Consider the following 15,059-nt stretch of genomic DNA (forward strand, 5'->3'; position numbering starts at 1 on the left):
AACTGACTGTTCCCACGAGTCCTAGTTTAGTTTCTTCCCTCTGACATGAATCAAAGTCTATAATTACAGGATTGTCTGTCTTATCCATCATGATGTTTGATGTATTAAGATCATTGTGTATGAGCCCCAAAGTATGCATATGTCTGATGCCAATCTCAATTGCTTGTAGATAAAGGACTCTGTCAAAAGGACTTTCCTCCTTTAGCCTCTGAAACAGATTCATTGGGTATTTGACAAAACAGAGTCCTGTTATCCTGCCATCCTTGGTAACACAACCAAGGTACCGAGCAATGTTGGGGTGTGGGCGGCTTCGAAGCACTTCGCATGCTTCCACCTCGGCCAGTATCTGACGGCCCGGCTCCAGGGAAGCGGGAGTGTCGCCATAATATAGAAGGCTTGGCTGCTAGACGTAGGAGTTTGGAGGTAAAGGGTCAGGAGCCAGGAGTCGCAAGATCAGCTTTGTATGGTCGAAGACAAGGTCGCGGTCCTGTTCCACGAACGCTTCGCTCTGCTCGCATAGCTCCATAATCCAGACAAGCCTGATTTGTGAAAGAAATGAATGAAGTAGTAAAGCAAGAATATATGAAATAAAGAAAGAAAAAGATATAGTCAAATTAATTTAAAAAAAAAAACTAAACTAAAGATTATACAAAAGAGTCTCTGACTTCTTCTGTAAAGATCTTGTAACAATCACATATAATCTTACTGCTGGAGAGAGCAAATAAGATGCCTACGGCATAGATAGTTACTAAGAGTATTGATTGTAGTTAAGCTTAAATAATTTATTAAGCTGTAAATCAATCTTAGTTATAAACTTGCTCTTCAGCACAAAAGAGCTATAATCTGATAGAGGACTTGTATGCTCGTCATTTGCTAAGATACCCAAAAGGGGGAATTTCGTCTGATCTGTGTGGATCACGTGAGCGAGGTACTGGTTGGATTACCTAATAACTCTCGCTTAGTCATCAAATCTTGTTAGTCAGCATCACAGGCGTGACGGGCAGCCAGAATGTCTCGAGCTTGCTTGAAGCTGATTGAAATCTCTTCCTGAATGGCAGCTCTTCTTGCTGCAGAGCACATAAGGGAGGGCCAATCGAAAGCTGGGGCGATCTCGCCCGTTTCCGATCACACTGCCAATTCCTGGGTTCTCATCCGCCTTGCATCTTCGCATAACTCTCTGTTGAAATCTCCAGATGGGTACATGTCGCATGCAGACGGTCTTCCCGCAAGGCAGTGCGAGCTGTCAGGTTCTCTAGTTTTAGTCGAAAAAGGAAGATGGCGCCTGCTCCGGCTAGTGCGGAAGTATCATATAAAAAGAAAGATGGAATCTTGTCCCTGTCTCGTGACGGACAGTCCGTCTCGTGGACACCAAAGGCAAGCGGCGGTCCAGTGGCCGGGTTTACGCTTCAGGTTGCGAATCTCAGCCGTACGTCTGCTCTTTGCCAATTTGACAATCACTCTTCCGATCCTTCGTGGGAGTTCTCTCGGCTTTGAGCTTTTCCAGGTGAGAAAGTCGTGTAGCTTAGGATGTGATTGCTAACTCGTGTCCTTCGTCTGGCTCTATTTAGATCTCCAGCAAACCCCGGTCACTAGCGCGAAAGTAATGCTTAAGATTTTTGTAAAGCAACCAGGAACGCCCGGCGCTGGAAACGCTGCCCCCGGGGCGCCAGAACAATATGTTTTTACCTTCACGTCTGCAACGAATGCCCGTGGCGAGGCGGATACAATTAAAAATGTTCTCAATACGGGCATTCAAGCGGCGAAAAGTTCACACGCCCCTGTACCGGCGGGACAGTCGGCGGCTATGGCGATAGCCAAGGCGGTAATTTCTACTACGAGCGAGAAGCCGATTTGGTACGATGACAATAAACTGAAGACGGATGACCAGTTGCAGCTGTCTCTGTTGAGTTCAGACCCGAATCTACGACGGGTCTTCGCAGAATCTCTACGCACAAAGCCAGAATCTGTCACGAGTGGACAGCTCAGGGAACAGTTCTGGTCTTCTCGGATACATCTACTTCGTGCCCATGCCATTGAAAAGGCCCAGGCTCGCGGCTCATATAATGTACTTGCTTCACTCAAGCCACGGGTGGAGAATAGTGTGACCAAGTTAAACATTAGTAAAGAACAAATACAACTGATGTTCAACCAACACCCGTTGGTTAAGCGGGCCTATGATGAGAATGTTCCTAGGTTGACAGAGGAAGAGTTCTGGTCTCGATTCTTTCAAAGCAGACTCTTTAAAAAGTTGAGAGGCGAGCGAATCACGGAATCAGATGCTACAGACTCGTTACTAGATAAATACCTTAGGGTCGACGAGCATGGGGAGCGACATCCGGTGGCAAACGTACCGCATATTATCGATCTCGAAGCGAATGAAGACAACGCTAAGCGCTATGGTAATCGCCCGAATTTCGACATGAGACCATCGCCCCTGGAAAAGGTTCCTATCATCCGAACACTGAATGCTCTGAGTGAGAAGATCATGGCCAACGTCGCGCCAATTGACCGTGATCCATCAGCGCCTATTGGAATGGATGAAGAGACTTTTAATCAACTGCAACTGCGGGATCTTCGCGGAGACGAAGAGCAGAATTGGACCATTTTGAATATCAAGGATCAGAGTAGATTCTTTGCGGCAACGAAGGACGCGGAAAGCGAGGAGGCCCGCATCTTTGCCAACCAAGATCCAGCCGCGATTTTAAAGTCTCTGCAAGTTGACGTAACCAAAACATACCCTGATAGAGGAACTGGCGTACCACTGGGTCAACTTGTTGAGCCCGAAGAAGACGATAGTGACGAGGACGAATCACACCCTAAAAAGGAGCCTGTCGGCTCGAAAGCTAGTCTAGCCAGAGCATCAGCCCAGATCTTCGAGGCCATTCGAGAGAGGAGAACACAAGCTGATTCCGCATCAGATTCCAGGACCTGTGGCTTATCGCAAACAGTTTTTGACAGCCTCACGCTAACCCATGCCACGACTACAGAGTTTCTGCATCAATTCTGGCAAGCCTTTCTCTCTGGAAATCCAGATCGCGTTTCCGAGATCACCTCCTTGGTTGAATCTCTTAATCGGGCGATGGATCGGATCAAAGCTGTGGCTAACGAGGCTGAGGCTGAGAGGCAGGCCGAGGTTGAGAAACTCAAGCAGCACGCCAGAGAAGTGATGGCTGCGACTGGCAGAAATATTCGACCGAACCTGAAAGGGGTGGAAGGAGGTCGGAAGGTGGTAAATCAATTGATGGCGCCCACCATGAATGCATTGGGAAAGGCTATTGCAGAGTATAAATACGCTCTTGCACAGCAGACCAAGGATGCAGCTCTTGTATAACGTTTGATACCATGCCATCTCACTTTGCGCATTTACAGGACAGGTGGGATAGTGAAAACCACGGTGTACATGTGATTGGGGGCTTACGGCGCGGGGATATATTTCCAAATTCATGGATATACCTATGCATTGATAGAGTTGCAAATCAACAACTAGTCAGAGATGACACAATTTCGTCGGTTTGTTCTCCGTAGCATTAGGATAATTATGTAGTGACAAAGTTGAGTTGGATTTGGTTGGCGTCACTGTTGACATGTGGTTTCTTGAGCTTCGCACGCCACACAAACGAGTCAACGACGACACCATTTCCACGGCATCTTTGAAGACAGCTTCACTCGAGGACGGGCGTGTTGGAATAATGCCGAATTTACGGCACAATCTTTGCTAATCGCAGAATATTGCTCATCATATTTAACACATCAACCCAACCATCTCGATCGTTGTCCTCCACGCTGCTACAACATCTCTGACTGGGATCGCAAACCAGGAGAAACAGGTGGAAACGCAGGCAGATCGCCGACTAACAATGTTAGCATCCGGCTTTAGCAATGCGACTCTCACTAAATATACTCTCGTCTTCATTGTCTCGTCCTCCATTGCGGTGAGCATCGCAGACACGAAGTATCTCTTCTACATCCAAGTCGTGCCGCATCTATGGAGCTACTGGCAGTGGTGGAGGGTTTTAATTTGGCAGGTTAGTGTTACGAGAGGCCAGGAACTGATTGGAAATACCCACTAACATGCTTATGTTCGACTAGATGTGCTACACCAATTCTACAGAAGTTCTGCAGGCATGTATGGTTCTCTACAATCTGCGCGTGGTGGAACGATTATGGGGAACAAGGAAGCTTGCTGTATGCGTATCCCGATTATTATAGCTCCGCTTTACAGTCTCCATTGCAAGCTAAATCACCTCTAACCCTGCGACAGAGCTTCATCATCTCGACACTTCCCTATACTACCCTCCTCCCGCCTCTACTGCTATCCCTCCTCCTCCTCCCCCTCACCCTAAACACCCTCAACTACCTCCCTGCCGGCCCAACCGCAATCCTCTTCGCCCTTTTGGCCCAATATCACGCCGCCATTCCAACAACCTACAAATATCACATATCTACCTCCACCGGCGCTTCCAATTCCCAGGCCCTAACCCTCCGCTTCAGCGACAAATCCACAGTCTACTTCCTCGCCTTCCAGCTCTCCCTCTCCCAGTTCCCACACTCCCTCCTCCCTGCAGCCGTAGGCTGGATAATTGGCTGCGCCTGGCGTGCAGAGCTTCTCCCGGGCCGGTTCTCCTCTCCATCCTGGCGGATTCCACCCTGGGTCTACGGCGGTCAGGAAAGTGCGTTTGATCGACGTCAGCGGAGTGACATTACAGGACAAACCCAAACATCACACGGATCAGAGGCAGAACGCTACGAAGGGCTGCGGCGACGATTAGAGGGCGAGAGTCGTGCTGCTGCAGCGGCGACGGGGGAAAGAGTCTACGGAAGTGGAAGTGGAGTTGACGGTGGGGATACGCAGCGACGGGGCCCGTTGGCCGGACAGATATTAGATCGATTTCGAGGGGCGTTTTAGATAAAATCGACTTTTAAGTCGTACGGCTATTGCACTTATTATAGATGGCCTTTTCATTTTCTACGGCGCCTTAGATCAGTGGTGTACTTTTATCCCATTTGCATGCCTAAAGCCATAACTACCGCTAAAGTTCCAGTACCGGACCTTTGCATGTATGTACATGTATACAAATAATGTTGATTTTTCTAGGAGAATGCAGGACGCTACAAATGTTGGGAGTAGAAAGTGGTGAAAGTAGGAAATGTGGGAGGAAAAAATGGTGACTCGGACTGAGCACGAGAGTTTAGAACAATCTGTGCCATATGGCACTGTGTTCTATCAAAAGAAGACATCACCCAAATCCAGGTTCGCTAGAGGGTCCGGAAAGAAAAAGGAAACACCGCCATATTAATAAGTAATTAGCCATCCATTCTTGGGCGCGTAGAACCCGTAAGACCCCTCTAAAATGAAGCGCCAAAAAAAATGAAGCGCCAAAGCAAATTTCGTATAAGTATGGAGGTAGACTAGCTGTCCCTTCGCAGAACCAAAAAATGCATTGCCCAAAGAAAAGAAAGGATACCTCAGACACCCTGGAAGCAAAAAATGAATGCAGATATAGTCACTTCTGGCTCGAGGCAACCAACGCAGGAATATCCGGGAACACTGCGGGGGTAATATACAGAATGCTGTGGGGAAAAAGGGAATGTGTTGACTGAATTCGGAGTGGAGATGGATGTATCCCTGCTTATCTGCCATTTGACTTGCCCTTCTTCATGGTCTCCTTGCATTCGTTGCAATACCACTTGACTAAAGACAACAATCAGTTAAGAATCTTTCAGGGGGTTCGAGGGAAAAAAAAAAAAAAAAAAAAACCAAAACTCACCACTCTTTGACGGCGGCCTTGTCAGCCCCACACACGACAAATGGAACCACTCCCTGGGACAATTCTCCATATCGCACGCAATCATGTCTCCAAAGCTGATTTGGTTACAGTAACAATACCTCAGCTCCCCTTCATCATCCTCGTCATCTCCATGTCTAGAAGAGTCCTCGTCCTCAGCGGCATTGGCAGCCGCCAGCGCCAATTGTCTGGCAGTAGCAGCTGCAGTACCAGTATTACCCGCTCCTTTCTTGTGGGAGCGTTTAGTGGTAGGAGCATGGTTGGACCCTTCAGCAGCAGCCGCTGCAGCCGCGGTGGCTCGAGATGGCCTGGAGGATCGTTGCGACTCCGCAAACGTAGATACAACGGGGGTAGAAGTCTTTGAAGAGCGGCCCTTAGAAGTGACACTAGGTGGGATGGGAGAGTGGGTATTGACAGCATCCTGGGGTTCCATTTTGGCTGTGGTAGCTGTGGCGATAGTAAGGGAAACTTCGCGCTGTGTGTCTCGTTCGCCTGGTTTGGTAATGACCATGGAATCAGCTTTCGGCTCGACACTATTAACACCGGTTTTGGAGGAAACAGCAGCACCGGGGGAACTAGGCTCGACTCTAGGGCCAGATGATGAATCCTTGGGCGCGGGAGCTTTTATGTCCAAAATACCTTTATCTGCAATGGAGGCCGGGTTAGAAGAACGGTCCAGATGGGCGGGTCCAAGTCCAAGAGACGTACTAGAATTGAGGTTCCGGTTGGAAGTAGCAGATGAAGGTCGCTGGCGGCCATTGCTCGCGGCAGCAGCAGTTTGTTGCAAACGAGCGGATTGAGGCCGGTTGGAGGCGCTTGGGGGAGGAGTACTAGTTTTGCCAACAGGGTTAACACTAGGAACAACAGGAGATGGAGCAAGCGAAGAGTCGACGGTCGAGCTGATCGTATTTGTTCTGCTTGATAACACAAAAACACGCGAAACGTTAGAACCAAAATTGAAATCCTCCTTGATCCTAGGGTGATATTTGGAGGATTTCAAAGGCAAAACATCTTGAACATACCTTTTCCGCGACGAAGCGGTAACGTTTTGAGCCCGAGATCTCTTTTTGCCGAATTCAGGGACAGGCGATTCTTTGACACCCGATCTACCCGCGTTTGTCGCAGCACTTGCCGAGCGTTCCATTGCTGCAGATGTTGGTGTGGGCACTGCTTTTTCAATACGCCTCCTCTTCGACGGTCCTGCGGACGCAGCAACGTTCTGATTGACCTGTGAAGCCTCTCCAGCTCCAGCACGACTCTTCGCGGGAATGTTACCTTTGCGAACACGCGACTCATCTACCTCCGGTTCAACCTGATTGCGACGTTGCTTTCTGCCACCTGCTTCTCTTCTGGATTCGCGATGTGTTTCGTCTGCATCACGATCTCTTGTCGCAGCCTCTCGCCTTGGACGTTCCGATCCAGCTGTTCCACTAGCTTTAGTAGGTTTATTGAGGTATGCCCAGTGCGTGCGGCTTCCAGTCCGAGCTTCCTCGGAGATTTCGTTTTCAACATAAGGATAAATCATCTCCAACCGGTTGACATCTTTCTTAAGAGAGAGGAATGCGTTTCGAGCGACGTGATTTTTCTCGTCCATGGTAGGTAATAGGTCAGTGAGGGTGTTCCGAATATTCTGAAAAGCCTGCCTCCTCGCAGCCGATCTCTCCGGTGATTCTGTCTGTAGACCATCCTATTCACAAGCCACGCACACATGTTAGCAAAAGAGAAGAAAGGAAAAAAGGAAAGAAAAAGACATCGCCAAGTCAAAAGGGTACAGTTCCCAAAGGCTATAAGAAAAAGGGAGAAGAAAAGTCCCAAAAGAAACATCCACTTACAGTCTGGAACCCCTGCGCACTCTTCGCATCAACCGACCCATGAATCGGAAACGGCTCCGAAATTAACTCTGCCGCAACCTGCAACAACTTCGGCAGCTGTGCTTCCAACGCAAACGCCTTCCCATCCACTTCATTCAGCAACGACGTATGCCTCCGGAACTCTCTGGGCAATGCATCGATCGCATCAGTGAAGTGGTGGATTCCGGGATATAGCCCGGCCGGGTGCTGGCTCGCAGCGCGGTACTGGCCACCGCCCCCGGCGTAAGATCCAGCTCCGCCGTTGCCAGGTCCGCCTGCTAGGCTGGGGTTGTGGGCGTGATTGTTGAATGGGTTGACGACGTGGTTCAGGATGGATGTTCGGCCGGCGGTTTTAGATTGACGGCTGGGGTTGGTGCGGGTTTGGCGGAGGGTGGAGGAACGGACGTTGGATGTGCCCATGGGGCCGTTCGAGGTGGCCATGGCAGCTCTGGGAGGGTTACCGTTCGGGGACGGGGTAAGAATGGAGATTTTAGATATGGTGAGCAATATTCTTTCGCTTGCACAACCTGTAGGTCAGGGACAAAATGTGTTGGACTTGATTGAGCAAGGCCGGAATGCGGCGATGTGACCGATCAGACAAACTTGGTGGATCGCAAGAAGGGCAAAGAGTAATATTTAGAGCGTGGCAAGCATACTGAGCGACTGTGAATGCCCGTGAGACCGATAAACAGTGAGATCAAGCAGTAGCAGATGCACAGCGGATCAGGTCAGGGTGAGATCGAGAGCGAGCAGCGAAGACTCTCTTTCGGTTCTTCCCCGGCGCGACCAAATGGACTTGCTTATGTAATTACTGCTTAGTTCTGGCGACATGAATGGCTTGAGAATATCCCTCCATACGAAATACAGGGATTGGATCTTCGCTGCCGAATTCTTCATAGTTGACAGTTTTCAAGTGAGAATCCACTGTTTCCATGTGAATAGCCATTTTCCAGATCCTTACGGAGTACAGCCGTTGAAATCGCGTCTTTCCCGCCCCTTTAGACGCTCAGCAAAATCGCCAGACGCTGGGCGGGCAGAATATACGTCATTCTTATATAATCAAATAAAGTTCTTGGATCATCAATGTCCATTAGCTAATCACGCTCAACCGGCTTCACATTTCCCCGAAAAAGGTAAAACGCAAATACAAAAGTCTATATCAAGACTCGATTCTTTTTTTTTTCCCACCAGAGAAGAAGAATATTCTTCTTTTCTGGTGATGAAAGGTGACAGAAAAAAGATGCCATCAATGCTGATTCTGATGCTACAAGGAAACTCGTCACTGAGTAACAAGCATGAAGGAAAACAAAACGAGAGGCAAGCCAGGTCAGGGTCATGATTAATATAGACATGGTTTAAGGCGATGAACCAAGGGAACCAAGGGATGAGGGCAGCAGGGGGAAAAAAAGGAAGAACAAAGCAAACACCACCCTAAGTTTCACAACTTGAATTTATTCTGCAGTCAAAAAGGGCACAGGAAGAATATGTATGCATGTTGTACAGCTGCACGGGAAACAGCCAAAGGGGAAGGGAAAAAGGAAGAAACACAAAAAAAAAAAAATCTGAGTTTAAGGATAAGAAGACATCAGGAATAGAAAAGAAAAAATATGCTTCATCACCCATTCAGACATCCATTTCTAATCAGCTACTCCCCCTTCAATTTATCCTGATGCACAGTAAATGCATCCTGCAACAATTCCTGCTCTTCTTTGATGTGGCTAGCCTTCAATCCGGTAGCGACACTGGCACTTGGGTTACGACCGGCGTAGAGGACGTGGCGGCGGTTGTGATGCTCGGTGTTGTTCAGCAGAGTCTCAATGCGAGGCTGGACGAAACTCCAAGCACCTGCGTTGAGTGGTTCCTCCTGACACCAGACGATGTCCTTGGCATTGGGGTAGCTGTCAAGGTTTTCCTTGAGTTGCTGCCATGGGAAAGGATTGAGTTGTTCAATGCGAGTAATAGCGGTGTTCTTGATTCCATTGGCATCACGGTGTTTGACAAGAGCGGCCCAGACTTGACCTGAACAGAGGATGACACGCTCGATCTTCTCGGGCTCTGCGATAGACTTGCCGTGTTCGGTCTCAGGGATGATCCAGCGGAAGTGCGAGTCTCCAGTGAATTCTTCGATCGAAGATCGGCAGAGTGGGTGACGCAGGAGGGATTTTGAGAAGAAAATCACGAGTGCTAAAAAGAGGAATTAGCCAACCAGGCTCTACATAGGAGAGAATAGAAACAACGGGTGCTCACGTTTTCTGAATTGACGGTTGATCTGTCTGCGGAGGATGTGGAACAAGTTGGAAGGAGTAGTCATGTAGGCAATCTGCATGTTGCAGTCCTGGTGCTGGCGATCAATCTTATCCGGTGATGGGAAGACACGAGGATCCTCGTTGGAAAGCTGGAGATAACGCTCCAGTCTGCCAGACGAGTGCTCAGGGCCTTGACCATCGTAACCGTGGGGCAAAGACATGACCAAGCCCGATCGCTGGAGCCATTTCACTTCACCGGAGGCGATAAACTGATCGATGATACACTGAGCATTGTTGGCAAAGTCACCGAACTGAGCCTCCCACATGACGAGAGCGTTGGGCGAGGTCAAGGAGTAACCGTATTCGAATCCGAGCCTGCAAAACCCCCGTTAGATACATCTTCCATCCCACGGAGTGGAAAACTATATACTTACACGCCAAACTCACTCAGGGAGGAGTTAGAGATAACAAATGTTCCCTGATTCTCAGAGATGTGCTGCAGAGGCGTGTACGTGGCCTCGTTCTGCTGATCGTGCAAAACCGCATGACGCTGGGAGAAAGTACCACGCTCAACATCTTGACCGGAGACACGGACATGATGGCCCTCGTTGCAAAGGGTACCAAAGGCAAGAGCCTCAGCAGTGGCCCAGTCGATGTTGTTTCCTTCGTCCACGGTCTTCTTTCTGTTCGCCAAGATACGCTTGAGATTACGGTGAACACTGAATCCCTGAGGAGTTTCGCCGATCTTGTCGCCAATCATGCGTAGAGTATCACGAGAGACGCCAGTAGGGAGGTGAGGAAGGACTTCGGTGGCAAGTTCCTTGGGAGACTTGAATCCGTTCCAGGCAGATGTCAGCCATTCTCTGCTGGTAGGCTGGTACTCCTTGCTGCGGTCAAAGCTATCGTTGAGCATTCCCCAGACCCACTTCTTGTGCTCCTCGATGTCCTCCTTGGTGAAAGTGTTCTCCTGGAGGAGCTTGTTGACGTATTTGTCCAATTGAGTAGTCTGGTCTGCAATACGCTTATACATCAACGGCTGCGTGAAAGCGGGCTGGTCAGTTTCGTTGTGACCCTGTTTACGATAGCAAACAATATCAATGACTACATCGCTCTTGAACTGAGCACGCCAGTCGGCGGCCAACTGACAAACGAAGTTGACAGCTTCGACGTCGTCTGCGTTAACGTGGAAGACGGGCGCTTCAATGGCCTTGGCGATATCGGAACAATACGGGGTGGAGCGAGCGAAACGGGGATCAGTAGTGAAACCAATTTGGTTGTTCACAATGATATGGATCGTGCCACCAGTCGAGTAGGCAGGTAGTGAGTGGAAGCCCATGGTCTCGTACACAATACCCTGAGCGGCAAACGCAGCATCACCATGAAGCAGCACACCCATTGCGCTGTTGAAATTCTTCTCATCATTGTTGTAATGCTGGATTGCGCGGGTTTTTCCGAGCACAACAGGGTCTTCGGCTTCAAGATGGGAAGGGTTCGCAACCAGGGAGAGCTGCACACGTTTGCCGGAGGGTGTTGGACGTTCAAAGTTCATGCCAAGATGGTATTTCACGTCTCCAGAGCCTTCATCGGACGGTTCCGCCGTACCGGTGAATTCGCTGAAGATCGACTCGTTGGGTTTCCGAACAACGTTACTTAAAACGTTCAAACGGCCACGATGAGGCATACCGATTACAATATCCTTGATGCCATAATCGACGCTTCGGTCAATCAAGGCCTTCATTCCGGGAACCAAAGTTTCACAACCCTCCAAACCGAATCGCTTGTCGTTGGGGAATTTCGTCGCGAGGAAAGCTTCGAAAGAGGTACTCCAGATGAGGCGGTCCAAAATGCGTCGCTTCTCATCGACGGAGTACTTGTAGGGCTGGGGTATCTCAACACGGTCACGGATCCAGTCACAGGGCTCACGATCTGGAATGTGGATATACTCGATGCCAAAGGAACCGCAGTAAATCCGCTCGCAAGCCCCAATGATCTCGCGAAGGGTCATCTTTTTTCTCGTCTCTGTCTCAAAACGAGGAAGAATGCCGGGACCAAGCGCAAACTCTTGATCCAGATCAGCTTCCGTAAATCCATAGTGCTCCAGTTCCAATTCCTTGGGTTTGGAATATCCGAACGATTCAGCCTCTCCGCGGATGCCCAACGGATCGATCTTCGCCTTGTGGTGGCCACGCGCCTGGTATGCACGAACGAGGAGCTGGACTTTTAGGTGGTTCGACACTTCGGCTCCGGCAGCGGTGCGGGAGGTGGGCATGTGCTGGGGAACTCCGCCGGTAGGGGTTGGGACGAGAGTCGGGGGAGGCTGGAAGGCCTGGGAGATGGGCATATTTCCCTCTTCGATGTTGTGGAAGTACGTCTGCCACGAGATGTGGACGCTGGACGGGTCTTTTCTCCACGCGAGATACATCTCGTCGATATAGTCCGCAGTGTTGCCTTGAAGGAACGAGTCATTGGGATCCTATAATCACAGAAAGCGGAAGCAATAAAGCGCGCGCCATTCAAGTTAGTTTCTTCTTCTACACCTAAATATGTGTTTTCCGTCTCAACTAGTCTTGATTTCTGCAGTGCCATCTACTCTTCTCCCGTCCCATTTCAACATTATTGTTTTATTGGTTGAAGACGAAACGATCCAGCAGAAATCACACACTTCCATGGGCAATTGGAAGGAGGGGAGAGGATTTATAGGTCAAAGCACTCACCACCCCTTTATTCGTTTCTTCAGCGGCGATCGCATATTGCCTCCGCTGCTTCCAGGCTTCCTGGGCAGCAACCAGCGCCAGCGGTCTTCGTGTCGCAAGGCCAAAGTTCGCACGAGCGGAAAGCGACGTGGGTTTCGAAGAGGAGGCGATGCATCGCGCATTGCGCACGTACGGTGTTTTTCTCAAGAGGCCAGCGACCTCTGAGACTTTAGAAGACGACGATCTAGTAGCTCGCAACATTTTGACTTTTTGGGGGACGGAAGGAAATAGGAGGGCAAAGGTTCAAAGGAGTAGGTGAACAAGTAAAGAGAACAATGGAAGTCCAAGAAAGGATGGATGGTTAGGATGTGTTGAAAAACCGACAGGGAATAATTTTTTTTTTTTTTTTTTTTTTTTTTTTTCCTCTTTTCTGCTGGTGATAATAATAACCAAGAGGCAGGAATTATCGACTATGTCGTTCCGCCTCACACGATCTCGTAGTCATGAGAGAGTCCCTCTGGTGAACTCGCAGGGGACCAACTCAGTTTGCAAGTAATTTTAGTTTTAATTCTTTTTTTGGGCTGAAGTAATGGGATGGGGGAGGGAGAAAAGAGAAAAAGGAAGAGAGAGGCGGTGATGGGATGACAGGTGTTCTGGACGGTTAAGTTTTGATAGGGGGGAACGAAGGAACCAGAAAAATTTCAGGGCGGATGTTTCTCGGCACTGCGCAAAACCAGGCTAGAGGGACCCTTCCCGGGAACACCTTGCAGCTTATTAAAGGACGGGGGAAAAAGTGGACAGCTAGTTGGCAAAGCTCTGGGAAGAGGTTCGCGAGGAGCAGGTATTCCGACTGCGAAGCAGGCTACACAACCAAGTAGTGGGATGCAGACAAGAGAAGGAAAAGAAGTAAGCTCTACGACTGGAAATAAATAAGCCAGGCCAGTGATTCTAAGATGAAATGACAATGTGGTTACCGAGCAAGTGTCAGGTCGCAATCCAAGCCCTTGGACGCATCAAACAACCTCCTGTCTGAAGTTGAAAAAGGTTAATCCGGGTAAAAGTTACTCTGGAGGCAAGTTGCCGGGCACCGCCCAACCACCACTATATATATATATCCAGTGAAAAAAAATAAAATAAAATAAAATAAAAAAGAGGAAAAATTAAAAAATTTCAAAAAAATCTCTCTGCGAACCACGAAGCAAGGCTGACGCGACGGGCAGTGCGCAGGCTCTTCGTCGAATCGTCGAATCGAGCGATATTCCATGGCATTGACTTCTTCCCTCCTTTGAGTTCATTGCTGCCGATCCCCGGTCTGTGGCGGGAACCCATCGCGGCGCCGTGGACTGATACCAATCCGTGACAACACGGCACAGGCACCACATGGGAGATCTAGCCTCTTACAGCCTAGCGCCGAGCCTAAAACTGCAGTTCGCCAGCAGAACGCCAAGTTGATCTAGCCGCAATGGGTTTAGTGCGGCTGCCGGTCCAGAAACAGTCCTTGTAATGCCTTTGAAATTTGACAGCAAAAGGCATCCGATGACGTCGGTTTTGTTGGGAATCCATTACATAATGCGCATCATCTTTTTGGCCGGAACTGCTGACTAAGCCAAAAAAAGCCGCTGCTGGTTGGCCAGACGCGGGAATTGCCAAGGTGGCGGTGCAACATGTGCAGCCGGCTGGAATTGGCTGCAACCCCGTGACTTAAATGCCGCATCGCCCACTGGCGGCTGACACATCACGAACGGACTGGCCGGCCACCAGCGCAAGTCCACGCGACAGCATGCTTGTGATGGAAAACGCACGGTCAATCAGACGTTTGCTGGTTTTCCTTCTTGCGTCTTCACTGTTCTTATGACATTCTCACTCTCATCTGCCACTTGCAAACAACAAACATGATTATCGCCAATCTGGGAGGAGTTTCCTGCTCGCAACCCGCCAAAAAAGAAAAAAAAATAAAAAATATTAAAACGCAAGAAACTTTCTTAAGGTGAACAATGCGGAATCTGGCCGCGGAAGCGAGAACAGCATGGAATCGTCATCATCGGGCTCCGCATTCCCGGAGTTGCCCAATATCCTGCTAACTTCGACTTTTCGTCGCAATTCAGAATCGGAACATGGGGGAAAAAATAGAAAAAGAAAAACCAAAGAACAGTAGAAACGTGGTGAGGTGGCTCTCCAATGCAACTTGGCGACGGAGATGACGGCACTCCCACCATTGGTCTGCCAGAGACTGGGGTATCGATAGATCTCAGTGAATGAAAGGGGAAAAAGAACAGGAAGAAAGGAAAAGGCGAGAAAGGGACAAAAGGATAGAAAATAGGATCCAAGAATCAAACAGCTACTCATCTGCGCTGCAAGGAGTGATTCCTCAGAAGTAAGAAACATGACCAAAGATGGGAAACGCTCGAGTAAGAAAAATATATGTAGAGGAGAGTTCAACCCGTAGTGCGCAAGAATACACGTGGGGAACAGGAATAAAGAAAA

General features: G+C 49.2%; 6 protein-coding genes across 6 annotated transcripts; 2 read left to right on the top strand and 4 right to left on the bottom strand.

The window, feature by feature from the left end:
• Positions 1 to 1,275: 1,275 nt before the first annotated feature.
• TFB1 (RNA polymerase II transcription factor B subunit 1) lies at positions 1,276 to 3,361 on the top strand (the record flags this gene model as incomplete). The annotated part of the gene is made up of 2 exons (XM_003065603.2): positions 1,276 to 1,426; positions 1,569 to 3,361. The coding sequence occupies 2 exons, from the start codon at positions 1,276 to 1,278 to the stop codon at positions 3,329 to 3,331; spliced, it is 1,914 nt and encodes a 637-aa protein (XP_003065649.2). The 3' UTR covers positions 3,332 to 3,361.
• A 304-nt stretch (positions 3,362 to 3,665) lies between these two features.
• Positions 3,666 to 5,048, top strand: D8B26_001616 (uncharacterized protein). The gene is made up of 3 exons (XM_066123589.1): positions 3,666 to 4,025; positions 4,090 to 4,185; positions 4,262 to 5,048. The coding sequence occupies exons 1-3, from the start codon at positions 3,858 to 3,860 to the stop codon at positions 4,904 to 4,906; spliced, it is 909 nt and encodes a 302-aa protein (XP_065979664.1). The 5' UTR covers positions 3,666 to 3,857; the 3' UTR covers positions 4,907 to 5,048.
• Positions 5,049 to 5,101: 53 nt separating this feature from the next.
• D8B26_001617 (uncharacterized protein) lies at positions 5,102 to 8,317 on the bottom strand. The gene is made up of 4 exons (XM_003065605.2): positions 7,619 to 8,317; positions 6,809 to 7,473; positions 5,769 to 6,616; positions 5,102 to 5,692 (listed from the first exon to the last, which is right to left on the bottom strand). The coding sequence occupies exons 1-4, from the start codon at positions 8,075 to 8,077 to the stop codon at positions 5,631 to 5,633; spliced, it is 2,034 nt and encodes a 677-aa protein (XP_003065651.2). The 5' UTR covers positions 8,078 to 8,317; the 3' UTR covers positions 5,102 to 5,630.
• A 385-nt stretch (positions 8,318 to 8,702) lies between these two features.
• On the bottom strand, positions 8,703 to 13,675 carry KGD1 (2-oxoglutarate dehydrogenase E1 component). The gene is made up of 4 exons (XM_003065606.2): positions 12,597 to 13,675; positions 10,317 to 12,355; positions 9,884 to 10,257; positions 8,703 to 9,820 (listed from the first exon to the last, which is right to left on the bottom strand). The coding sequence occupies exons 1-4, from the start codon at positions 12,834 to 12,836 to the stop codon at positions 9,282 to 9,284; spliced, it is 3,192 nt and encodes a 1,063-aa protein (XP_003065652.2). The 5' UTR covers positions 12,837 to 13,675; the 3' UTR covers positions 8,703 to 9,281.
• Positions 13,154 to 13,957, bottom strand: D8B26_001619 (uncharacterized protein; the record flags this gene model as incomplete). Its single annotated transcript, XM_066123590.1, has 2 exons — positions 13,154 to 13,676; positions 13,768 to 13,957. The coding sequence occupies 2 exons, from the start codon at positions 13,955 to 13,957 to the stop codon at positions 13,621 to 13,623; spliced, it is 246 nt and encodes an 81-aa protein (XP_065979665.1). The 3' UTR covers positions 13,154 to 13,620.
• Positions 13,958 to 14,537: 580 nt separating this feature from the next.
• On the bottom strand, positions 14,538 to 14,960 carry D8B26_001620 (uncharacterized protein; the record flags this gene model as incomplete). Its single annotated transcript, XM_066123591.1, has 1 exon — positions 14,538 to 14,960. One exon carries the CDS (start codon positions 14,958 to 14,960, stop codon positions 14,538 to 14,540), a length of 423 nt encoding a protein of 140 aa, XP_065979666.1.
• Positions 14,961 to 15,059: the final 99 nt, after the last annotated feature.

This window comes from Coccidioides posadasii, chromosome 1 (genome assembly GCF_018416015.2).
Source record: "Coccidioides posadasii str. Silveira chromosome 1, complete sequence".
In the NCBI taxonomy this organism is placed as follows: domain Eukaryota; kingdom Fungi; phylum Ascomycota; class Eurotiomycetes; order Onygenales; family Onygenaceae; genus Coccidioides; species Coccidioides posadasii.

Excerpts from the sequence above, each read along its gene's own strand:
- D8B26_001616 (XM_066123589.1), top strand. The coding sequence starts at position 3,858 with ATGTTAGCATCCGGCTTTAGCAATGCGACTCTCACTAAATATACTCTC. Across the intron at positions 4,026-4,089 it reads GGAGGGTTTTAATTTGGCAG|ATGTGCTACACCAATTCTAC; the intron begins GTTAGTGTTACG and ends ATGTTCGACTAG. Across the intron at positions 4,186-4,261 it reads GGGGAACAAGGAAGCTTGCT|AGCTTCATCATCTCGACACT; the intron begins GTATGCGTATCC and ends ACCCTGCGACAG.
- D8B26_001617 (XM_003065605.2), bottom strand. The coding sequence starts at position 8,077 with ATGGCCACCTCGAACGGCCCCATGGGCACATCCAACGTCCGTTCCTCC. Across the intron at positions 7,474-7,618 it reads GTGCGCAGGGGTTCCAGACT|GATGGTCTACAGACAGAATC; the intron begins GTAAGTGGATGT and ends GCTTGTGAATAG. Across the intron at positions 5,693-5,768 it reads AAGGCCGCCGTCAAAGAGTG|TCAAGTGGTATTGCAACGAA; the intron begins GTGAGTTTTGGT and ends TGTTGTCTTTAG.
- KGD1 (XM_003065606.2), bottom strand. The coding sequence starts at position 12,836 with ATGTTGCGAGCTACTAGATCGTCGTCTTCTAAAGTCTCAGAGGTCGCT. Across the intron at positions 10,258-10,316 it reads TCCCTGAGTGAGTTTGGCGT|GCTCGGATTCGAATACGGTT; the intron begins GTAAGTATATAG and ends GGGGTTTTGCAG. Across the intron at positions 9,821-9,883 it reads CAACCGTCAATTCAGAAAAC|CACTCGTGATTTTCTTCTCA; the intron begins GTGAGCACCCGT and ends TCCTCTTTTTAG.